Source organism: Varroa jacobsoni, unplaced genomic scaffold (genome assembly GCF_002532875.2).
Source record: "Varroa jacobsoni isolate VJ856 unplaced genomic scaffold, vjacob_1.0 contig00520, whole genome shotgun sequence".
In the NCBI taxonomy this organism is placed as follows: Eukaryota; Metazoa; Arthropoda; class Arachnida; order Mesostigmata; family Varroidae; genus Varroa; species Varroa jacobsoni.
In genome coordinates, this window is record NW_019214479.1 from 1 (window position 1) to 26,640 (window position 26,640).

At 39.7% G+C, this 26,640-nt stretch overlaps 1 protein-coding gene across 6 annotated transcripts; it reads right to left on the minus strand.

The window, feature by feature from the left end:
• Positions 1-200: 200 nt before the first annotated feature.
• On the minus strand, positions 201-26,506 carry Hsl (hormone-sensitive lipase). Of its 6 annotated transcripts, XM_022852023.2 has the most exons (15): positions 25,576-25,597; positions 24,817-24,883; positions 17,369-21,281; positions 9,976-10,153; positions 6,047-6,147; positions 5,646-5,756; positions 5,198-5,500; positions 4,727-4,903; positions 3,994-4,252; positions 3,632-3,850; positions 2,957-3,072; positions 2,518-2,625; positions 2,149-2,358; positions 1,790-1,920; positions 201-1,581 (listed from the first exon to the last, which is right to left on the minus strand). In XM_022852023.2, the coding sequence occupies exons 3-15, from the start codon at positions 17,444-17,446 to the stop codon at positions 1,476-1,478; spliced, it is 2,097 nt and encodes a 698-aa protein (XP_022707758.1). In that variant the 5' UTR covers positions 17,447-21,281; positions 24,817-24,883; positions 25,576-25,597; the 3' UTR covers positions 201-1,475. The 6 variants fall into 6 exon arrangements, with proteins under 6 accessions (XP_022707758.1, XP_086828988.1, XP_086828986.1 ...); XM_086972862.1 differs by lacking the exon at positions 17,369-21,281 and having other exon boundaries at positions 25,576-26,506; XM_086972860.1 differs by lacking the exons at positions 24,817-24,883; positions 25,576-25,597 and adding an exon at positions 13,843-13,930 and having other exon boundaries at positions 17,369-24,139.
• Between the last annotated feature and the right edge of the window lie 134 nt (positions 26,507-26,640).

Here is a 26,640-nt window from a genome sequence, read left to right on the forward strand (position 1 = left end):
GAACTGCATTCACAAGCGAGCACAATTTAAAACTATGATTATAACAGTAGTGGTTATGACTTGCCGTCCATTTCAAAAAGTTACTTTCTTTCGTATCCTATCGGATTCCCGGGAAGAATAACATTTCCGCAGTGAAAACTAACCGTAGAATTTGTACCTAAATGGATATTGATATCGTATATACACAGGACGCGGAAAGATGTTGGTTAGAACTTTATAAAATGAGAAAAAAACGTCCTATACAATATTTTATCTAAACACCGAAGAAGATTAGATTTAAGCGCGTTCTGCACAAACGGCGCCTTGGTTTCCTCGTCAATCCCGGGTAATCAGAGAAGATATTTGGAGTTGATCTGAGGATTAATTCTAAATGCTTTCCTTGGTATTCTTTGTTATTAGGATTCTACCGCAGCTTCCTTATCTCGGTATTTCGCGCTAATACTATTTATTGTTTTCTCATTGATTTCTACCTTTTCGCTCGTATTTTCGATCATACTGCAGCGATTGCTTTTAATACTTGTTTTTCTTTGTAAGCATTTGCATGCTGCATTATCTCTACAAGACCAATTGTAAATTAATACATAGAATATAGCACTACTCACAACATTTAATCACTCATCTTTCGCTCGTGCTTCTGTAACTCTGTCATTTTTATGAAAATTAATAATAATAATGAAAACTGAACGGTGACACGTCGGCAATACTACCGACCCCTTGTGTTCTCAATACTTGTGTGAGATGTATGTCTTTCGGTTTTTTTCTACATTAGTTTATCTCTTCCTGTGTTTTTTTGGCCTCGGCCCATCCCGTTTACTTGCAACTTCCACCTTTCCATTTTTTGTTGGTTTGTTATAGCCATACCCTGCTGCCAGGCATCCTCTATTCACTACTCATGCTGCCGGTTCCGTCCAACCTAATATGTAAACTTCTGTCAAATGGAAGTTATGCTAAAGTAGACACTTTGCCCACTTTGCAAATGCTGACTCACGTCTAGTTCACCATAGAAAAATCTGCTCTATGCGTTACGATTCATTACTACTGATATTGCTGTTAAGAGTAGGTGGGCCTGTAGCCTTTAATCCAGTAATCAGGATCAGTCAGGCCGTGAGTACATTTATGAACGTACGTTTTGAAGTTCCTCGAAGTTGGTTAAGCCTGTTTTGGTGGAAACTACGTGCAGTTAATAATATGCATCTACGATAGCCTGCAGTATAGCAATTGTCGTTCACGCGGGTGTCCTCAGTAATAGTTGCATTCTAAGAGGATTTATCGGCGTGGATGCGAAGCCATACAAAAAAGGCAGAATATGGAAAAAAAAAACAAGAAATTGATTGGTGCCCTTTTTGGTTGGTTTTCTCGATGTTGGCGTAATAACACTATCGGCATTACTACGACGGCGACTAATAACGCGATGAATAAAATGATCGATTCCAATGTCTGCTTGTCGCACACTGCACTCGAAAGAAGAAGCGAGTTTATAGAGGGACCTCTTCAAGGGGGTTGATCGGGTTGGCAGGCACAAAGGCAAACGCGTCCCGCAACATGTCGCAGCACACCTTTGAACCATCCGCTGCCTCTGAACTGTGAATAAAAAAATTAGGGAGTAGGTTTATTATGGAAGTGCATTGAGTTTATTGTTATCTGAAATTGGTTGTCAGTCATCGTGTGAAAATAAATTTAAAGAAGTAATAAACTCATCTCTTGCGCTTAAATGTTCTTGAGTTCTAATCATCTGTACGTAAGGCTTAACCTAGTAACAACAATAGTAAAGGTTTCTATAGCAGGTTACCTAAAGGGGAGGAAGTTCAGGAATCCATGCGGCAACTGATCGAGCACGACTAGCTCGCAAGGACGGCCTAATCTGTGAAGTCGACGGGCGAACGACACCATATCATCAAGGGTGGGATCAAGGTGAAGGCCCTACAACAGTCAGTATCAATAACAACAAAAAAGGCGTTGGAATTCGATTCTGTACGAAAGCATACAGTTTGAAAAATGTTTCGAAGAAAACACCAGCTAGCATTTGTTCACATCGGAGACATGAAAGATGATTCGACATTGACTACGACTGCTAATATCGTAACGTTCAAGGTTGATATGCTTCTGTACCGCGACGTTGTTATGTATCATCACCTGTATTATACATACCAGCAAATATGTAGGTGGTAAACGCGAAAGTAGGTGATCGTCCGCGAGGAGTGGTGAAATGAAGGGTGACGCCGCTAGTGAGTCAATTCGGGCAAACGTTCGTTCAGCCCGCTCCGGATCAGACGACTGTGGAGAGAACCACGGGCGGCCCGGGTTCTGCCATGCTTGATTTGTGCCCGTAAACATCTCTAAGGGCTTGGCGATGTGCGCCTGTATTGGCAGATATCAATTTTTGACTTTATTATGGCAGTCTAGCATGCTTTCGTTACTTTTTATTATAATATGGCAATGATATGTTGTAAGGACTAGTCCTTTAAACGTTTTACCCGATTTTTCTCTATAAGTTATTTGCAAGTTTGCTGAATTCACCTGATATAGCCTTGAAGTGGTATCGTAGACGGCGTCGCCAATTTCCTGAAGGGTGTCTTTCTCTTTTTGACTGCTGCTTTCGCCACTGCTCGCGTTGGAACGACGCTCCTGGAGGGGGTGAGGTGAAAGAAAATATTTTTCAAGATAACCTCAAAATTGTGTAGTAAATATGTCTCATGTTATAATAAATATCCCTAATTTTGTAGTAAATATTCCAAATTTAGGATATTATTTTCTTAGTCTATTGTTTTTGACAGATTTATAAGGTTATCAACATAAAAGTTCATTTTGAATATCGCTACTTAAAGGTGTATCAATTAATATCCGACATCGAGTACGAGAAATTTTTTGATATCCGCTAAATTAAGTACACACTCTAAAGAAAAAACATTTATGAAAATAGTTATGCCGGAATGTCGCAAAACAAGGGAAAATATACCTGTTGATTTTCTTCATTTTTGTTGTTAATGATTTTTACTTGTTCGAGGTGTTCAATAGGGACTTTGACTGGACTACCAGAATCAGGACTCGCCTCCATGTCAACTCCGGCATAACCTGAGTAAAGAAATATTTTTCAAATTCTTTCAGCAAAATTGCATAGAATTGAATTTGATGATCACCATAGACAGAGACCCAGACCGATTTGAAGTTCTGGGGCTGATTAGGTTATACTATGTTGTTGCGCAACTGGTTTCAGCAACAAATAATACTAAATCCATTGGTAAAAACGCCGAAGCCTTGTGATATAGCTGGAACGGAAAAGTTAGAATTGTGTAAAATAGCACTGCACAGCCTTAAAAAGCATTGCCTTTAGCTGGAAAGAAGTTGCCTTTATTGCAGACACGGATACTATTTAGACTAAAAAGCAGCTTTTTTCTAAGCTCTGAGCCTAACTATTTTCACGTATTTGCATCTTAATCTGTTACATACCCATTTCTCTTTTATGTTACATACCCGGTCTCTCTTAATGTACTTACTGAATTCAAGGTGTGGTTCACACAATCCAATAGGAACTCGCTGTCGACATCGCATTGTCTTCTAATAGGTCTTTCGATTGACTAGTTTTGCATTTGAACGCATGCAGAAATCAAGCGCAATCGAGTGCAGTACTCACTGTGAAGGCAATGTAGCAAAAACTCGAGGGGTATCAGCGAGTCCATGGCGCACAAAAGTCGGGAGGGGGATGGAGTAAGTTGCAGATTAAGCGGCGTATACGCTGCGAACAGCCCATCTGGTGGCCGAACACCGAGATGGAGGCATTTGAGAGCGAGAGCCACTGATAAGTTGCCCCCGCCGCTGTCACCACCCACCACAATTTTTTCTCCGCTCCAACCTGATTAATGTTAAACGTTAAACGCGTTGACTCAGAATCGAATATACAGCATAACGTGGACGTATCTATACTCAAGTCATTTATATGGATTTCAAATAATTGACTCACAATCCATTCTTTTCTAACACTACAGTTATACTAACCGACAGCAAAGGGATTATTCACAAGCCATGCATACGCATAAAAGAGTTCTTCTAAAGCACGAGGAAACGGTGCTTGTGGTGCCAGCGTGTAGTCCAAAGATAGCAATGGCATTTCAAGATCAGCAGCCCATTGGCGTAGATAGATTTCGTGCGAGTCGGGCGACTGCGCGATAAATCCGCCGCCGTGCAGGTGGAGAAACATCGTACTCGTCGGGGGATACTCGTACGCAGACGTTGGGGCCGCACCCACAAGAGCGTCCTGATATAGAGATACAATAATCTTATGTTAGTCATATAAATGTTTACAGGTGTTATCGCACAATGGAAACGCTCATCTAATATCGAACGGATCGGAGCTCATTTTGCCAATAGATAAACACATATTATATACCGGTAATTGTTACTGATAGTGAGACTGGCCCATTAGACCGGAAAAATCACGTCTATTTTTATCTGCAACGCAGAACGGCATATTTTTTTTTGCTCAGGACTAGAGTTTCTTAGATTTATTTCCGGCGGCACATTGAGAACAATTTCAAATGAGCGAAATGTAACGTAAATATATGAAATATAACAATAAATAACTGTAATTATATCTACGCGGGTCAAATTTGCTGGTATTTATAACACAAATAACTTGATATAGAATAGTCAACCAATCAACTCATTAAGCTTGCACATTCTATGAGCATACTAAAAATAATATAGTCCAAATAGCCCTATTATAGCTTACCTGACCCTGACGCCGGACGTGCGAGAATAAGCGTCCCCTAACGGGCTGGGTTGGCACGTGCGACATTGGGTAAGGGACGTCAAGATGCTCCCCCTCGCGATTGAGTTTGAGGGGCTCCAATGGGAGAGTGACACGTTCGCACACTTCAAGCGATGGACATATCCAACCCGGAATACGCTGAATATCGGAAAAGGAGGATGGTCATAATAGTATGCACAGGTATTGTCCGAACCTTGCACTGTGTATTCACACTTGAATATTGAGTATACCGATTTTATTACACATGTATTTAGATTAAGAAAAAAACGAGTAATCAAGTCCTCCTTTAGAGAAAAAGAAGAAAAGCATGAAATGATAGACGATTTCTTATTAATTGTTATCGCATTATCTTTATAACCTATTAATTTTACCTATGTTCTCTTTAGAGCATAAGTCAATATGAACTTAGAAACAAGTATATTTTTTGTGAACCTTTGTGACCGGTAGTTCATTAAGAGTCCAAAAGCTCTTGAGAAAGTCTACGCTGACATTTCGTACGAGGGAAGCATTGCGTTCAGCTCGCTCGTCGATATCGACTCCATAACGTGTCGAATTGAATAGCGTGGCAGCTAGGGAAGCCACATATGATGATTCATTCCGGTACTGCTCCGAAAACGTGGCCATTGCAATACTGACTGCGCTTAGGCAATTTTGCAACGATTCACACATTGTGAAGCCCAGAAGACGACCGAAAAACGGTCTCATGTCGAACGAAGTGTAGTCTTTCATTAGTGCCTGTAGGAAATAATTAAAACAGGGCCATTGACTTCGACGTTATTTGTCAGGTTTTTTAGTTATGGGATAAACATAATTTGAGTTAATATGAATTACTTGAGGACTTACAATTTAGGGAGTGCAAGAAAAAGTTTTAGCCACACACCTTAAAGTCCATTTTGTCTCTGAGAAACAGTTCCCCGTCATCGGCATGCTTTGCCATACTAATTAGCATGGCTCCAGCTTTGCGAATTTCCTTGGATGCGATTACGCGAACCTGTATAGAATTTAAAAGAAGAAGGGTTACAGATATTTGCCGTTACGAGCATTATAGTTTACATTTTCCGGTTTTACAATTGTATTTGTATAATAAAATACGGTTGTGTTGCGTGCTTTTAAGAAATGCACGCACGATTTAGAAATAATTCACACTATTTATGCAGAACACAAAACTGTGGTTCATACCTATACGGGGCCAAAGTTTTTAAATAAAGAATTAGATCTTGGGACAGTACGGGAAATTTTATTTAGTTACTTATACTACAGCTTCTTTACACGGATTGTTACCTCAACATCTTTAGCGAATTTTCCCGCTCTGAAAAACATTGAGTCTCGTTTTTCAACAATTTGCCGACAGAGGTCCAACGTATTCGATACAAAGCGGTCAACTGAAAAAAAAAACAAAGTTAACACAGTTACTCATATCTCATCACGTATTTATTTGATTATACACTCACCTTCTCGTTTATTGTCAGTGATGACGTTATTAGCAAGTAAATAAAGCGCTAATCTTACAGCCTCAGTCGACATTCGAAGTTAGAATAAGTGAACGTCAAATGTGCTATAGTAAAAAAAATACATTTCGACCCATACGATGAATGCGCTTTATTTGGACATCAATATGGCTCAGTAAATGCTTACCGCCAAAACCAAGTTCATAACAAGGTGCGTCAAAATTATTGTAAAAAATGGATCGCACACTAAATCTTTTTCAGTTTGCGTTGCGGTTCGTTATGGGTCATTTACTCAATGGGTAATATCCAGTTTAGTTAGTATAACGGCAAAACACGCGACAACCTTTCATCTATAGGCAAAACGTTATTCCAACTGGGATATAATTGAGACAGATATTAGTGAATCCCCATGCCGATGAATATTCTATCACAAGTGTTTGATATATTTAGATCCGCTTATATCGTAAGCGAGATATTGATGAATTTTCTAACGAATTGATTATAGAGTTTCTCAAAAAGACGCTATACGTTTTACAGAAGTTTATAAGCTTAGGCGTAGTAGGTCATATTATTGTACCTTCTAAAGGCCATGCCTTGTGAAAAATTGTAACATTCATGGGCGGCTAGACTTCTCGCTTGAACTTACACAAAATATAATATTTTGTACAACTAAACCAGAGTTAAACGTAATTATAAAGACCCGCTGAAATGTATGATAGGACTTTCCACTGAGGCCTAACCCTATCTATTCTATTATCTTGGAAAAATCGAACTATCCCATACCTACATACGAAGCAGGTAAAAAAAACAGGTATTTTGAGCAGGTCTGTTAGTTAGTCTTTAGTTAGTTAACAAATTGTGGTGTGTAAAGAGCAATCCGATTCATGATGGTTTGTGCTTCTTTGACCTAGGCTGTCGCCGGGCTGAGAAAGTCTTCGCGCACAATATAAGCCTATACGAGGGTATCTAAAGCAACCAAGTGGGCAACTTTTGACTTTTGCTCTATAACTGTTAAGATCACCGCGATAGTCCGCGTAAGACAGCAGGTATATAAATCAAGCTATTATTTGAACATTATAAATTGACTGCTGGGGAAGAAAAATTTATCTGGCTGGCTACATATTTCTTTCTAGGATACTATATATTCAAAGCCCTGATGATGTTTTTTTTTTAAAACCAACAGTTATCTCACTATCGAAAAACTGATGCTTACTTTTCCGCTCGATTAGATCAAGCTGGAAGATATCCTGCATTTGTCATTCCTGCATTCAAGCATCCCGTTGTTAGGGTTGTACAATCTATAGAAAACCTTTATATTGATAGCCACATTCGTGTTATTAATGCGTGTATTTAATTTGGTTGCGTTTGAAGTTATGAATTTCTACTTTCTTAAAAATGTCTAATCCGTTTAGTGCACAGAGGAATTGTTTATGCACTTTCATAGATATGCTTTGTTTCTATGCCTATGATTGTCAGGTTTATTGGATTGATTACGACGGCCCCGCGTAACAAAAAATAGGGCACATTTAAAGGTAGACTTCTAAACAATCTTGTGTACAAAGCTTCGCCTAATTGTGGTTTATTCGCTTTTTCGGAGCTATGTTACACCATTTTGTTCTTCAGCAGGTCATTGGCTCTAAATGTTCTAGATTCGCTAGCGACCTTGATGCACGCTTCAATATTGTAATAGTTTAAAATCAAGTGGTCTCTCTACATGACTATTCTTAAAGTCCTTTGACAAATTACGATAAAATAAGCCACCCTATTAAAAACACCCCCAGGATCCCTGGGGTATGAATAAAGGACAAGTAAGATACTAAAGGTTGAAATCGCCGCTGACCTACTTTAATATAGGGACAAGCTGAGTTAAAGGCAACAATCCTGGTTTTATTCATCGGAAGTGTTAAAAAAATCAGTGAAACAATTATGGAAAGCTTGAAATTACCGTTCTTGTTTGAAGTGTCGTTTCACACAAAAATAAATGTATCAATATTAAACGGATGCGAAATCTGAATTTAAAATTACATTTTTATGTCGATGGGTTTTTTTGCAGAGAATGAAAAGAAGTCAGTGTAGAAAACGGTATCTAACTAATACGATCCTGCTAATAAATATACAGAATCGTTATTGTTCGACTGGGCTGTCCCAATCTCAGCTCCGGTCTTCTTGTTAAAAGATGCAAAGAAAACCATTTCCTGGCGTCCGCGCCTTGATGATCGTGGGTCTTGACAAAAGCTTATACATTTCTCATACTTTATGTCCAGTACTTAAGCCATTAAGCAGAATTTAAGATGGTTGCTTTTCAACACACATCGAACTGTGTCTACGTCCGAGATGGAGCATTTGAAAATACATCGTGGACTTTTTTGAGATAGTTGACTTTTCGTCGCGCGCAGTTTTGTCATGTCGCGTACGGTCATGGGCTCTGTCAATCGAACTGTCTGAAAATCGTATACAGGACTCGTCGAGGAACCTCAATCTCGTGTTTAAAAGTGTATACACCGCTCAAGCACATAGCTCAAGTACTTTTTCTTTCTCGATTGGAAGGGCTGAATCATGAACTGACGGCCTTTCGCTGGGGTTCTCGTCGAATAAATTTTTTTCGAACGAAATAAGCTGAGGCCCTCAATAGCCATCCTAGAAAATATACTGTCTGTCTGGTGCAATTAAGATGTACATTGAGTGATTAACTTTGGAACCATAGGGACGTCTCGAAAATATTTAGTTAAACAGTTTCCCAGTCTATTTGTTATGATTTATACCCTAGACAAGCGCAATACTATTAGTATTATTATGCTATGGTGAACTATAGCTATTACAGTTTGTATATGCGTCCTTCAGAAAGTTAAATGAGTATAAACTGTCGAGTTTGTTTAGGAATATCGGAACTATTATAGAATCGACATCTGTCTCCCAAGAGCAACCGAGGAAAAAAGCCGCTCCCTTCTTATAGTTGAAGTTTTCGACCACGCACAATTTGATGAATATCTTTGCAAAAATAATTAACATCGGATCAGCGCTTAATCAGACATTTAACCACATAACGTGTACCCAAGTCCATAAATATAATTAAGATCAGTACTAGTCAATTAATGCACCAATAAGCAATTATTAGCGCAATATGTAAATTTGAAATAACGCAGAGAGAGATGAAATTCGGTTTTGTCATAGCGGAAGTCTCTTCGGGCCTTAAGTAAACATTTCAATCCAGAGTGGCATCAGTTTGTCCTTGCGTGTCGTAGTAATAATAGTGGCTATAGGTCGTAAAGCAACAGCAACATGTTGTACAGAGGTCAGATTAATGTATTTTTTTGCTAATTGTTTTTAAGTTGCGAACATTAGGGCAGGATTCACAGTCTATGGTTAGATCGTTTGTTCACACTATTCAACTAAGCAAATGTTAGGGCCAGACAAGCTGCCTGCATAAATAATTCGTATCCTTAAAAGCCAAGATGTATTTGCCTATTAGCTATAATTGACGCAGGGATCAGAATGGACAACTTTCGGATTTTTCTGTTCTCTTAATAGACGCTGAAAGTTAATCGGAACTGCTCCGGGCAATACTATTATTCCGAGGCTGAATTGTCCCTCCTAGCGAATATTACTTTGGGATGTACTTATATTTTATATTAATCTTAACTAACGGTCGAGTACAAGGAGAAGCTTGATAACTTACATATACACAACTATTTTATTTATTATTATTAGTTTTTTCTTACTTGTAGTTAACCTGTTGGTCCTAATCCAACTATTCCTCCTTACCGATTATAGAATAGCTTCGATATCCGTTTGCTTTCGTATTGGCGTCTGCGTCAAACTTAAATGCTATGTCGTGAATTTGCGATGATTTTTTTTCCAATTCGCTTACCGCCCCCAGAAGCTCTACGAAATTTTGCGTAAAATCATCCTGACACGTGCACGCGAAGTAGTCGATATTGTTCTGTAAATAATGCAAGCAGACAACTATTATTGTTTACGTACCACGTGCGCATGTATAAGATGAACATGAAAAGAAAATCATACGCTCCACAGGGCAAACTATGTACTGTTTTTATATCATTTATACCTCGAACAGACATCATAAGCCAATACGACAAAAGACAATAATAGCATAGCAAACACACTAAAGTAAACAACAAACAGCCAATTTAACAGTCAATACAATGTTTACTCCCGGCTAGTAATACGATTATAAAAGCCTATTGACAAAAACGCTTCGAAGTTTTGGTATCCCATGTTATTACGTCAACAAGTTAATTGTATAATATTGCCTTTCTATCAAACCATATGAACTCCAGTAATATTGTAACAAACTAATTAATGGTGTTTAAAGATCACAACTCTTTATTTCTGTCTTACTCACGGGCAAACGCAGGTAAGTACAAATGCAATTAGTTAGTTTACTAATTACTAATTAGTCAAGCCAAGTGTCTTTTGTCTTATTCCAATTTTCTCTAATGTGTCTCAATTGGATCCTCTCTTGTACGTTCTACACTGCCTGCATAAATAATTAAATTTAAATATATACCATTTATAAACGAACGAACTTTTATTACCAAACATGTGTGTATGGCTGTTCCAGCAACAATTATATACGTATATCAGCACTACAATATGCATTGTTGGGCATGTCCGTCGCTATTGCTCTAAATACGCTAAGTGTTGATCGAAATTATGAAGAAAGGCACACTTTCGCCGAACCTACATTTTTTGTCTAATTGATGCCTGAGCAATGGATCAGTACCTCGAAAATAGCAGATGTCTACGGTTGGTCGCATAAGCGTTTGTTTATAGACTTCCGCCAGGTATAGGTTACTACTGGTTCGAATCCGCTGTCAACAGCAAACCTTCGTAGAATAAGTTGAAGACTCGTCTATCTGAGCCGTTTCCATAGAAAACGAGGAGGGAATGAAGGTCTGTTCGTGATTATTCAGGCCAAGTGGTTCCTTCTGGAGCGTCAAGTTGGCATTCGAGATCTAGGCGCTCCTAAAAAGCATCAAAGGATTATGCCTGTGTGACGATCTCGTGAACTACCTTACTGTAGGGTCGCAGACTCATTCCATGGTCCTTGTGAAGCACGCACGTGATTACCGAATGGACCAAGATATAGGCAAGCCGAGTCGTTGTTAGAGTCAATCAGCAGTGTACAGAGCCGTTTTCAAGGTAAAATTTCGCGACTAACAGCAGCCAGACCCGCAGCGTTTCCATGGCATTGAAAGAATGACTCGCCTTGGATGCACAGCCCTTGAGGGAGATGAAAGTACTTTAGCTCAATATTGAAAGAATACAGTGGGCAGATTTCAAGTACGGGCTTTCAACAGGCTCCTGCACTAGATCAAAGGGAACACCATAGTGTTACATGTAAATTGCAATCATGCTTTGCCATTCCGAGAAAACGGATGAACGTCTAATTAGTTAATTGCGCAGCGGGTGCTTAAACGCTTTCACAATATCCTCAGGTGGCTCGGTGTGAAGGTTGCCGAACTTTAAATTCTAGGGAGTCAAACACGCATTCTCGGATTTTCTGGCCCTGTTCGAGAAAACCAGTACCTAGAGAGGCTATCAATTATTGAATATGCTGAGGTGCGTACGCACAAAACTCAAGGGGAGGTCTCAGGATAGGAAAAAGACGGAAAATGCTGTAGAGGACTAGACGACCTCGCTACAGGGAATTTGGCACTTATTTTTAATCGGCAATTTTTTTTAATTGCCGACAGAATAGGCTGTCTATTTATTATTCAGTTTATTGTAACGCTAAAAATGTACGCGCTCCGACACTGTCAAAAAAGATCGACGTTTCGTCTATTTGTTAGTAAATTCCTTCGAGAGGATTCGTGTAGCAGCCAAATGTTTTTTGCGTCAATTCGTGCGGCACTCAAACATCGAGCTCTTTTTTTGTAGTCAGCTATCTTCAAATGGCTTAAGAACGTTTAGTGAGTGTTTGCAGTTCATGGTGCTATTAGTGGTGGATGATTTTAATTATATAACATATGGGTGCACGTGTCGACCGTTTTTAGCTCTTGCAATGATTTCATCAGATTTTCACAATTATTTCATCAACTTTCACCGTCACTTGTCGACTACTACGAGAAGAATTTTTCACTCCGAAGCAAGTGATATTATGAAGCAAAGTGACATAGCCATTTTCAGGTCGTCTCTTCGGGTGACGCATCCGTAAATAGTACTAACTTTTTCACGGACCGGGGCAGCATTTGTGCCTTTACCGTAATAAAATTGCAGACATTTCTGCAGGAATTCGCTATTTGTGATCATGACGATAAAGGCGCTTCTACCACAGGCTTTGTCGTAAGTCAAAAGGACTCTAACAGGCTCACACATCTACTGTCGAATTTCGGCTTTCGTATAGCACCGTCTCGACACGACCATATGGAACTTCAAGCTATCTAGCTAAGAAAATAGGTAATACTTTTTCAGCAGCAGAATTTAAGAAGGCCTACATTATCTCCCTTATTTATATCAATAATATATCCCGGAATACGCTCATTGCTGTATGGCTATCGTTGACTCGCCGTCGTTTAACTTGTAGTCGCTATTCTTGTACGACCACGTACAAGACGTATGGTAAAAAAAAACCACTGTTTTCATTGTCGCTGTTGTCTAACCATTATTGTCCAAAAAAGTCGCTTCAAATTAACATCGACACCGTTTACTCCGCCGAAAAGCGGTAGCACCGGCTACTACAGCAACGGTGACTGTGCCAGCCAGATGAATTCAAAATCAGCTGTGAACGCTTTTCGAAGCGGCATGCTGTCGATGGTCCTCTAGCTTCTGTTGCTTTCGACGAAGCCAGATTTTCTGAGAAAAATAACAAACAGTGTGGCATAAACCTGTAGGATAACGATATCTTCAAACACACAGATTTCATTGCTGCACCATTACCGATGTGCCAGTTATGAACAGACCTTATAACTCTGGACATAGACAGAAACAACTGCCAAATAGGAGGAAGGCTGGAAAGTAAGCAAAGCTGCTGGCCTGTGATTCCGAGCGCTGCTATTAATACTCAGCCAAAAGTTATTATTGACGACGATATTTTCATTCTATAGTGTAATCAACATTTTGAGTAAAATATCTTATGAGGTATCATAAACGTGCTATATAGTACCTAATATAGTATGCATATGGATGTAGATACTCAAATTTAGGTCGATACGCGCGTAGCACCCACAAATTCAAATGATGTTTGTATTATTTCGCTGAAATGTTACATTAAGATACGAGTATAGACAACAATTAACAACTAACACTTTATTTTTTTTATTTTACCATTTAGCTATTCCGAACTTTTATACCCTTGCCTTTTTTTGGCTGGCTCAGCTAACTAACGAGTCGCGATTAAAATCGCGACCTATAGAAATGAACGTATTTACAAGATAATACGAACTAAGAAATGTTCAATAAACAAATTTCGAAATAAATTTGTCTGTATATTCTTACTCAGCAACACAGACGTAGACCGGTGCGCACACTAAGGAAGTACACAAATGTTAGTAGTAGCAGAAGAACGGCTTGAAGAAAACCGGACGCGTAATATCGATAAGGCTATTGTTAATTTATATATATACATACAATGTTGCCGAATTAATGAGAGCTTTAGTTTAAACTTACGCGTTGCTTCTTCTACCCAATTCCCGATCGATTGCGCTGCGATTACGCCCACACGATTACGTGAATTAGGCAAAGTTGCAAGGATATCCTATGTATAGACAGACCCGACACGATCAGTTAGTTTTGTATAGGCGCTGTGGTTTCTGCATTAGTAGAGATGACCCAACAGGGGGAATTACATAGCAAATTAGCTTTAGAGTCCGATTTTTGTAGCAGTAGTGTCCGTCGATGTCAAATGAATAGTTCAACCGTATCTCTAGTCGTCCATAAAACGCACATGTGTACTTATTTAAGAATCAGGGTGAGCTTATATTATCTCAATTGGAGCATGTTATGTGGTTCGCATCTCCCCTTAAAATAGATTTAGTAGCTTCGCGGATATTCAGCTGGGACAAGCTGCAGGCCATCTTGCATCGACGTCCGCGAATCAACCAAAGCTGAAAGTGCTGCTGATTAAAATGACACCTAATAAAATTCAGTTACCGGATGAGATAGATATTCGTCATGAATTCGCTGTTTGCTTCTGCTGGTTCGGTAAATAAGTATAAAGATCTGCATTTTCCACTACTGTTTGAAAAAATAGCATTATGAATGAATATATCGTCGCACGTCTGCTGCTGTGACACATCCCAGGAATTGCCGACAGCTTCTCGTTAGTTTGTCACTAATATTGAATCCTGTTGTTTTTAGTGCAAATCCGCTTAAGCTCTTACGTGGCCATTACTGCGTCTTCATCACATTACTGGTGACACTAGAAAATCGATACAACTAAGCTAACCAGTGGTTTTGCTCTCATACGGATTCGCTTTCTCAAGCTCAGCGTTGACCTCGAACCCGACAGTCGCTTCTAATCACAGACAGAACAGGATTTAAGATATGAGAAATAACAAGCGCGGGCTTTAGAGTTTTTTTTTTTTTTTTTCTCTTGCTAACTATGCAAAAGCTGCCCCATAATGACCTTATTGCTTAAACAGGCTCTAGTACGACGCCCCCTTTTCCTCACGGCTAGAGATACACACACTTTTCTTCTCGATCTATACATTACTACATACAAGCAACGTCATGTAACGTTTTCGAATCTTATTTGCCAACATAGGCCCGCTGCTGATATTGATGGCTATATTGTATTAAAATATCGTAGCTATAATAGCAACTAGCATGACGGGCGACATCGTCATTAATCATTTAACGTGTGTTGTTATTATCAGACATTCTGTTTGCTATAAATAAAGAAACCAGTACTGAAAGTCTGTGAGTTATGGCTGCAGGTAGTAATACATCATAAGTAGAAGTACTAGGTGCTTGTTGCATTTCGAATGAGGATCATGAACCGACACGATTCTGACCACGATTTGAACGATAGCCCGGTAACAGTAACACGTAGCTCACGGGCCCCTAGCTGTGAGCCCGTATTAGATATCAGCAATGGCACCAATTTTCAGCGAAGTTGAGTCTGGCGTAGCGAAGCTAATCCTAGTCCTGTGCTAACACCATCCTGTTTTGTTGAGAGCGGATAAGAATGATGAGCTTCTAGCATTCCAGTCCAGCTAGGTCAACGGCAAATAATTTGGTTGTCTCGCTGTGAAGCCACTGGGTACCGGGTAAGGCCTTGTGGTGCTGTACCAGGTTACTGCTATGTTGTTCGTGGCATTGCTGGACTTTTTACTGCTTAAAGGACCACTATTGACGCGATAAATGGCAGCTGTCCAACATTTGAATGCTCATTACCTTAAGATGATGATGACGACATTGGTGGCGCTACTATTGCTATGACGACAACGATGACTATTCTAGTATAGTCACTTTGGCGCGTAAAAGCCAACCATCCGCGTCAGCACACGACTATACAACAACATGAAATATAATTGTATATGTACGGGCGGTAATGTCAAAAAAATTAATATGTTTATGTCCTTTAGAGCGTCACATATACCTGTGTCTAGTGAACGTATATGGATTTTTCGTTGTAGTGCAGCTACCAGCATTAGGGCTAGGCTAAAAAAAACTTGTACAACAAAATCTAGATCGAGACCGACAAAACTAATATGTTAGTATTTAATTATGTTTAATATGAAACAGTGTTACTAAATTATTATGATTATTATACCAACTACACGAAACAGTGAAAGGATATTCTTTGGTATAACCTGATATGGTTTGCTCCCAATTTGCTGTGGAAATATTATTATATTACGTAGAGTATTAAATACTTAATGCAAACGAAAATTCATCTATTCGATGAGTTCGATCTAGTTCGATTAATTTAGCCTAGAAAAATAGTCAAGAACGAATTTCAAGCCAAGCAATAATCACTCACGTTCCTTGGCATAATAGAGTATACGTACAGAAGAATATGAATTAAGAAACAGCTTAGAATCTTGTTCACTGTACACTGTGTACTGCTTCGTACCGCGCACACGTTCGCATCCCGTTAACGGTGCTCTGGGTGAAATACAGAACACGATATTTCAAACAAAGTTTGATCGACACCTCGATCATCTTTGTTTTGTCGGCAGCTAACGAACAACGTTATTGCGCAATGGAAAGCAATGCTCGTGCTTCACACTTGTTGAGTGTGTCCCGAGCCCACGTAACAGGTCAATGTGAATCAGTACTTCTCTTCGGCAGCGAACTCTGGAGCAACTCATACGTTACGAGAAAAATAATTTTGTAAGACACAACTCTCTCTATCTTAAAGTCTATTGTTGCTTCGGCTAACATGGCTGTACAAATTTATATCCGGCGCAAACTTATTGGGCCTATTTCACTATCGGGCTGTTCATTTTAAAATACAATAGCCTATAGCGATCATCGAATTCCATTGATACTTACGTTCCGTTGGCTCGCAGGTGCTATCATCTGCGCTTTAATATTTGAAACATGCAAACTGCTCAATAAAGTAATAGAATTTTGCGTATGACGTTTTCTCCAACCATCCTCAAAGCGTCGTACGTTGTTCTTTTATACGTTTCTAGAGTTTAACATCATCAGTTTCGTTCATCGCTATATGCTTTACTATTAGATGGTTATCGTCTATGATTAGATTTTTAAACTCGAATAGTGAAATACTTAGACACTCGTTTACAGCTGTCTTCTGCAATGTGGCTGCAAATATGGAGCGAACCAGTTGATGATCTAAAAGCTGTAGCTATTTTGGTTATGACGAACTATTTGACACGGACTATTTGATGTTAAAAAACTGGGCAGACCTAACAGTAGTCTTGGCACTAGTAAACCGATTATTATTATTATGAGGAAAGAGTCGAGCCATCGGCGAAGCCAAAAGACGAGCAGGTCTTTTTCATAACGAACAAACTACACTGGCAAAACAGAAAATTATAGTTTTAAATCGTAATGTAGAAAAAATAGAGCACTAACTATATTCGGGCTCTAGGCAGTTTTAATTTTAGAAGTGAACCTGTTAAGGCTATATGCAAATGAGGCCTGCACCCAAAATAACCGAAAGGATTTCTAATTAACTACAGGCTCGTTAACAAGATATCGAAGCAATTCCAACCTGACTCACCTGTAAGGTTTGCTGTAGAATCCCAAACATGTACGAATCCAAAGGCGGATCCGGGCTTTGTGTAGTTTCTTTCTGCATTGCTTCTTCTTCACGCGCTAGTTACAGTTTGGTTTTACAGTAACGCTGATTTTCGATAACGACAACTCAAATATAGGTCAGTTTTTTTCTAGGATAAAAAACAAAGTACTTTTACAAGAAGAACGACAAATTCCTTAGAATCGCAACAGTTGTCGTTTGATATGCTGCTTAGAAAAATTACGAATTCTTTAACAAGTTTCCGGTAGCCGCTCGCTCACATCCAGTTCGGCTTCTAAATACCACTATTTTTTTATCAGACTGAAGCAAGAGGCTAGTCGCACTACTCCTGTCCCCAAGCCCCACGACTCACCCCGGGGTCACCCCACCACAACTCAAATCCACACAGGTGTACGGACTCAATAATTTGCTTTTTTTCTTCCTTCCATTTACAAAACACAGAGCACTCTCGATACTCGCAGTGCGTTAGAGCTGTCAAACCGCAATATTGCGGCTAGCGAGAAGGCTCTGACAACACAAGAATGATGGCGAAAAACATAATCGAGATAGCCTCAACTCGTAAGTCATTCGCGTGACTATTTCCAACCGTAATATCAGCGACCTCTAATCAGCATCGCCTGGACTCATCAGCGCTAGGTTCTAGTAGGGTCTTACGCTCGTCGTATTGCAACAGGTCGGCAGCATTTTGGTTTGCATTGCCTTGCGCATCTGGCAACTGGCAACAATCTGTCGTCAAGACAGTCCTCGGTTGCTCCTCGGCTGTCAACGCTGTCGGTCCGTCGTACGTTGCTGACGGCTTGCTATCTTTCTCAGACTCACTCTTTCCCATTGTTTGTATACGGCGAACCGTCGTCCTTTCCGTTTTTGCCCTGTACCTTTCATTTACTTTGCTGACTGCGTATTCGCAGCGAACAAGGCAGAAGGAGAGAGAAAGACTTACGATAGGAGAGGGTAAGGAAGAAGCGAAGGCGCGTAGGAAGTTCAATTTCGAATAATTTGCCGATTGGCGAAGAACTGAGTGGCCGTAGTTGCTTTGTGTGCTGGGGGTGGTGTAGTTCTTTCAGCATAGCGTTTTGCTACGAAAACAGTTTATAGATTTTTTTTTTTTGAAATCGTTTACTTGTCGTTAAGTCAGTTTTTTATTCAGAGAAGATTGTTTGTACTCAGCAACACCACATTCGCAAACTGTATTATACAATTAATTTACATTTTATTAGGAGGAGAAATAGTCTGTTATCAGTATAAATTAATAACGTTTATATGGGCTTATTTACACCGATTTCGGTGTGAGGTAGGCTGTTACAAATACGACGCTGCCGTTCTTTTTGCACTAGCCTCCATCGGAGATATTGAGCTTCGAGGGCCTTTAGTTCAGAACCATTGACCGATGTGCCAAAATCGTGAACCTTGATTAGCTTTGTGCGGTTTAGTTATCGAGTTGTAGATTACGAAATGTACCACAACGTCGTAACGGCACTCAGTGCGCTCTAGCAAAATTCTTTCGAATTTCTGCCTTTACGATGTTCAGCTTGGCCTTTCAATGATCAGTAGGCTGTCGGTGTGGGTAGCAAAGGAAACTAAAAACTGCAGAAGCTTTTGTGACAACGCGAGCAACCCGTCGTAACGTGAAGAAAACATGCAAATGCATGCTTGGTAACTTCCTTAAGCTAGGCGTTTTTAGGTTTGTCTTATTTCTAGAAATCTCGCTGCAAGATGTAAATGGTAATGTTTAGATTGCATAGTTAATTAGTTGGAGAACCGAGAGACAATAAAGTTAGGTCAGACAATAGATTTTTTAAAGTCCACTATAGCTAATGTTCTTGATTAGTCATTATTATTCTTGCATGGCTTGTTTTTTTCTCTGCAAATCATCTGTTCGCTAACTTCGCGCACTTTTAAATTAACGTACCAAGTGAAACATGAGAGAAGCGCATTTCGGGCTAGTTAGAATTCGATTCTTTACACTTAGATAGTCATCATGCAGTTGATAGACGCATTAAGAAGCATCATCAAGAAGCAACATTGTCATAACTTATGGTAGAAGAAATGTAGTTATCTTCTCCATCTCTACGAAGTGCAGAGTTGTCAACTGCTTCAGATTATGCGAAGTCTTACTGTTTACAATAAAACTAACATTTCTAACGTACGCCTTTGCTTGGTGTGGTTGGCCGCCGGCCGGAATAGTTTGCCTGAGCTCTGCCACAAATATAAGTATTTCTTACAATATGCGTGCCCGACCAAATAAATCTATATATTAAAATTATAACGAGCCGTTACCCACAGTTTCACGGTATTGGGAGTACCCTCTCAATATTACGCAGGATCTTGAAATACGTACAACGCACTTCTGTTGTGTTCTACATAGGTAGATGCGAAATTTACCTGTAAGACATTGGTTTACGAAGGTTTCCGCGTAAAACGCTGTACTTAATTCATTTTTATATATCAGTAGCATTATTTGGCTTTTATACAGTTTTATGATAAAATCTGTGATCACCCAAAGTAATGACGTGTTATTTATAGCAAAGCGGTTTGCTTTGACGTTCGTTTTATATTCCGTTATATCACCTGTAGTTACCACACTGATCCAAGCCGGCGTTCAGATTTCCGTTCGTGGAGGAGAATTATGCTTAAGCTTTTTCTGTCAGGAGAATTTCCTATTGAAGCTCACTTACGCTTGTAGTATCCAAGGCCATTGGATGTTCCGTGTTATAAAAATTTGTGTTTGATTTGTTTTACTTTATCGAGGAGGAAATTCTTTTTACGTACACCTATCTGCCGCACAGGGCATATAGGCTTTTAGATAGTCGTGTCACCAATGCTCCCAGGTGCTGTGGGATTCGCGCTCTGCTGTTATATAAATATGTGAGACGGAGCGATACGCGCTTCCTTAGTGAAGGAAATCTGTAATATCAGCGCTAGGACTATTTCAGCAGCCTTGTTTATTTCAGCCACTTAGATTTCTTCGACGGCTAATCGCATCGTATACCATAGCCTTCAGCGTTTCAATTATGTTTAACTGGAGATTAAATGCGTGCCCATTAGTTTTGTTTCGAAAATCTCATCATTTTTAGCCCATCATTTTTAGCCCTAGTGCTCTTCTTATTCTAAGTACCTAGATCTTATTTTTCTAAGACTAGTTTTTTAGATTAATCCCTGCAATGCTTCAAGGTATGACCAGAAATCTAGGCGTACTTCGTGAAACGCTGGTCCTGAACGGCTGCAAACGACCTAACTACATTAACGTCCGAAAACCTTCATTTCGACACAATGTTAGTCCCTTAAGCATCAGTACGAGACCCAAGTAACCCCGACAATGTTTCTGCTTTTTTAGGAGCACATCAGTGAGCTGAAATAAACCTACAGTTTTATGCATGGTAGGTATCCGAACCTATACCAAGCGTTTTGATGCAGACCGTGTCCTGGCGTGGTACTATGTATATTTATGGTATAAATATACATAGTACCACGCTTTGATGATGCCCACACTAAATCTATTGTGCGAAGTGGAAGGTGTTTGATGTTATCAGAAACTTCTATTATTATGTATTCCAGGGCTTCGTCGAAATCGCTATTTAATAAGCGATTCAGAATTTTAACTGGAAGTTTTTTTATTCCGAAGATGAAAAACCCCACGGATATTTCAGATAACCGCGGAGGCCTTGGCTTCGGCACACTATTCGAACATCGATATCTGTAATAACTCTAAAGGTAGCATTGTTTTCTCTACTTTTTGCTTTGTGGTACTTGGTGACGGCTGACGATATGCTCACTGGATCGAGCACGTAAGTCTTTCGTTGCAACGTGTGAACAGTTTGGACGAGTTTTGCATTGCTTAGGAAAAAAGGCGCGATCGGTAGAAGGGCCTGCAATCACTCTGAATGAAGAATTAATCAGAGTATGTGCTATGGGTTTATCAGAACTTGTAAACATAAGGATAAAATATTTCGTTGCATACTGTACAGATTATGTAGTTTTTTTGTGTCTGCCTTGTGACCGTCGAAACCTAACCCCACGTGCGAATTTCCACAAGGAGGGTACCATTAGACGGCATTTTTATGGCTTACGTCTGTGGTCTCGGTTTCAATAAAAATCACAGAAAGTCGAGAGGTTGTAAGTAAGCCGAACGCCAAACCTGACAGATAGGTACCTCCATAAAGAGATAATTATCTCCCTATAAAGGTACTAGACAAATGAAAAAGGAACCACCGCGAAGACCTTGATACAGAATCTAAGCGTCGATATGTACAAAAACTAACATTATCTTTCCCTATCTCCACAGCTCCTTTGGGGTTTGGTGGCATTTAGGAATGTGCTTCTCGATCAGGCACGCAAATTCTTAGTCGCCACGTGCGAATAGTTTGGACGATGGCCTATTCTCGATATTCGACATCAAAGCGAAAAACAACCTTCATTAAATACTACTTTTACTAAAGCCCCGAGCCGCTACCGGGTGCGGCGTCATTATCCAGGTTTAGTCCATACATGTAGTTCGTGCAAATTTTGTGCATTTTATATAAAAATGATTGAAGTTAACGTGTTTAGAAACCCACTTTTTTACCTTGTAACAATCGTAAGGAAACACTGAGTAGGCTTCTACTCCGTATTGCTTAGGAAAGATGCCCGCAAGCTTTAGAAGGGCCTGCGATCACTTTGAACTAAGCACTAATTAAGCTACGTTCTATACTATCAACTAGAACCTTTAACCGTAATCGACAGAAATTAACGTTTCTATTTCACTTTAAAAATGCCGCTTCTTTGCGTGTTGGCTTTGTGACCGTCCAAACCTAACACCCCATGCGAATCTCCACAAAGAGGGTACCACTAAACGGCATTTTTTATGGCTTACATCTGTGATCTCGGTTTCATTACAAATAAAATGGAAAGTCGAGAGGTAAGTAAGCCAAACAACAGAAGCTGACAGTTATGTGCCTCCATACGGGACCGTTGAGTAGGTAAAAATAAACAAGACAACGGCTTTTTTATAACGGCAACACTTAATATAACTCGTTGCGAAGACGTGGCCAGAACTAGAACTGCCCATAGCACGTGTGTGAACGAGAGCACATTACTTATTATGCTATCATAAACAGTGGAAATATTTTAGCTAGCATTGTCTTTCCCCACCTTCACGGCCCTTTGTGGGGCTCGGCGACGATTAGGAATATGCTTACTGAATTGGGCTCGCAGGTCAACTGGTAGCTTATGTACACGCCCCAATTCGAACAAGGGCCCAATTCTTGTTATACCGCACTGAGAAGTTGAACAGCTTACGGCATGACTGCTCACACTCGAGCCTCGGAACATAGTCGACGACAGAGCCATCAAGACTTGTCCCTTCATGCGGTTTTTGAGTGGAACATCCTTAAACTAATGTTTGTTGTAACAGCACAATCAGACCCCACGTTTAGAGAAATGAACGTTGAGCATAAAAATGCAGTAGAATTCATCTAACTTAGCATTTGGACGTATACGTTCTGCTAGAAAAACGTACACGTCAGTAACTAAGTAAAAAAGGATCAACCTGAAGAAGCAAACGTAGAATATGTGTAGCTTGCCAAAGCAACTACAACGATTGTGAGACGGCATCGTTGATTTTACTACAAGCCCTCATTTTCGCTTAGGTTTCAGATGCACGCTAAAACAACATAACGTACACTATACACTAAGCCAGTTAATAAGCTCTGCTTAATCAGCGATTCTGATTTAGCAAAACAAACTTTCAGAACCGCGGATCGAGAAATCATTCTATAATTAAGATTTCTACACGTCGTTGTACTCTTACAGCACTATCTGATATTTGCAGAAAAACCAAAAAACATTGCGTTGAGATTTCTCTACGACATGTCAAGGTAGTCCATACGTGTATCAATAAAGTTAACACTAAGAGGTTAGAGCTTCAGTGACTCGTTGTGAGCCCTTTTGATAGGCAGTAAAAGCGTTTACAGGCCATTACAGCAGTTGTAAGGGCAGCTATCCTATATAGGATAAAGTCCACTAGAAATGTTTAGTTAATTGTTCAAGGAGTTGTTGACCCCCGTGAGCTTGTTTAAGACTCATCGAGGCCTATTTGCCACTTGTTGTCGTTTCGCTTGTTCTGTTTAAAAGCCAACCCATGAAGTCAGTCGGCTCATGCCGGTACAAGCCAAGATACACAACTACATGCTACAGGTCAGAAAAAGATCGTTTTTAGCTTAAATGTGGATGCGCTGTATATCCGAACAGCGGTAAACCGATGAACGGTGACATTACGACCCACTTTCTTGTGCCTCACGTTTTGTTCGAGCGAGCCAATCAGTCGCTAACGCCCGGCTTGGAGTGCGAGGAAAGACGTGCTCTTCGTAGTTCGCTGTATGGCGTGCGTACATGCTGGTCATGAGTGAATGAAGTTTGCGAAATAGTTTTAGCAGTAAGGAAAGCTTTGTTGAGCAATGTCTAGAAATTTAGACAACGCCCAGTAAATCTTTATTTTTGCTTGGTATAGGCAGACTTGGCAAGAAGTAGCCAATATCTGTATTTGTGTCAAGCAGAACGTATTTTTGAATGTGTCACATTTTTGTTATTGCTGTGAGCCAACAGCTTAATTCCGATTCGTCAAAAAAGAATCCGAATATGAATAAATCGACTCAAATGTATTTTTGCTTGACTTTTGTCTCTCCGAAACTAGATGCAGCGATGCGGAAAGGTTGAGTCACAAGCAGCTTTTATAGTATATATGTATTTTTCAGTAACACCTCGATCGACAATCCTGATTTAACGGTCACTGTGGAATCCGAGAACTTGAGACAGCCGTCAAAAAAAGCAGTACCAAGAAACTCCTATACCTCACCTAATCGGTAATTATGTTGCTTGCCGGAAGGGCGCCAGTCATTTGCCAGGCCTATGCATGACATACGAATGGCACATGTTTAAGCAAGCGACCAATTCAAAACTACTAACAGATATTGACGATTGTTGCCTGGAGTGACATTCAGGTGTGTGCATGTCGGTGCCTACGTGCATGATTGCGATGTCTATCAATAAAAAGATTTCTGTAGCAGTCTTTTACCCTGAGCTCGGCATCGGCCAGTTCAGGTCCTGAACTGCCCAAAATCTGATGTAGCTGTGTCATTTTCAGGCGCGAAAAGTACGTACAATCCGCGCTCTACAGGTTGCATATGCCAGCAGATGAACTGTTTGATACGCACGAACTGATCTCGCTAATACAGCGCCGTTTACATTGCCAGCAATAACATTAATATAATGTTATGGCACTTTAATATATAAAGTGCCATTACTTAAATATACGATTAATTATTTGTTCATGTAACATTTGACAATACGATCCGCCATCCCACCCCCAAAACACTGTTTAGAGGTGCGATAGGGGATTAACGAAAAAAAAATTACAGCCGTGTCGGAAACACTCGTACTTAGTCGGTGTCGTGGATCCTGCGTTTTCTTCCATCCGGTTGAATAAACACTAGCTAAAAACAAAACCTGTAATAAGATAGTAACACAACATTTAGTATCTAAACTTCTGGTAAAAACACAGAACTGCTGTTTCACTAATAATAAATTTGTATGCATTCGTTCATATGATGCAATTTTATTTTGATTTTTTTATTTGTATAAGTCTTGCAAATAAGCGCTGTTAAAACATGTAGCTAGCATTGTTTTTCCCCACCTTCACAGCCCTTTTTGGGGCTCGGAGACGATTAGGAATATGCTTACAAAATTAGGCTCACAAGTCTTCCGTTGCCACGAGCAAACATGAATAGGACGAGGGCCCAATCCTTGCTATTCCACACCGGGTATCTGAACAGCTTGAAACCGCTGCTCACATTTGATCCCAGGATATGGCCGACGGCAGATACCATCAAAGCCACTCCCTTATGTGGACATCATCACATGTCGTTCCAGTAAAAAGACAGCAGTTTTCACTGTATCACGTAGCCAGCGACTGTTTCGTACCAGCAGCTTCCAATAAACGTGATTCTCGCCAAAAAGCGTCGCAAAGACAATCCAACAGGCACATAAGCTGCAGATAGCTATATTGCCTTAATTCACTACGATTTTAGATACAGTGATTGATAACAGAAGTCTTTGAAATTCACACGTGGCGACGCCATTAAATCAACAAAACAATACAATAGTACCTTCTAACAAGAACTGTAGCGTAACGTACATACCTGACATATTAAACACTAACCGGGACTCCATAGCGAAGTTTCACAGGTCCCTAAAGAAATACTAACTATAAAAAATTTCATACTACTACGGAAACACGGAACTTGCTTCCGCTACGTTCAATTATCGTAAGCAAAAAGGATATCCACGAGCCAATTCAGCAAGTTTATACACAAGGCGTGCGTCGCGCTTATCGGAGAGAGGGAAGGCGGAGGGCTATTTGAATTTCGGCGGGAAGTATTACTGCTTTGCTTATGATATCTTTCTTTATATTCGTTTGCCTAACACTACAATAACTTGCAGACGTTTTGAATCTATGTAATGAGTGCTTGAATGTTTTTTTTCATATCAACGGTATTTTTATTAGCTTAATGATATTTCGAACCGAAATTACTCATTAAAGGTTTTCAACATGCTCAAAAGTTCCATTATAGTTGATAAAGATCCGGGTTATCATGAATAACCCATTCTCTAGATACATAGGAATCACATACCCGGTATACGGTGTTCAATCGGCCATAATTGATTTCTGTTCACGAGTGACACGGGAAGTGTACTCAAAATATCAGGACAAATTGTGAATGTACAAGCATATCGTGGATGACTTTATCGAATATTCTAAATAGTAAATAGCGGCACAAATTTTTCATCTGAATAGTACTATTTCTTGTTATCGTTTTGACTAGTTGTACTCATAATGAACTATCTCTACGATACGCGGAACAATGACTTTCACCTACCCTCAAACTTAACGTTGATTTCATTTGCAAAGCTAAGCAACCAAAACTGTACAAAAGAAAATGGTAATCATAATGATGGACGAAAGAAAAAACACTGATTGTCCTACATGCTTCACAAACAGAAAAAAAAAACAAAATTCGATCTTACGTAGCAAATGTGCTACCGTAAGTATTATTATTTGTAGCGACTGATGAACTCTCCTTGTAAAATGCTTTTTTCTCCACAAGCTTTTATCATATTTACATTCGACTTTGAAATGCACGAAGATCGTGGTTGCCCAAACTTAATGAAAGTTTACTCTAGTTTATTTATATATATTCTAATCA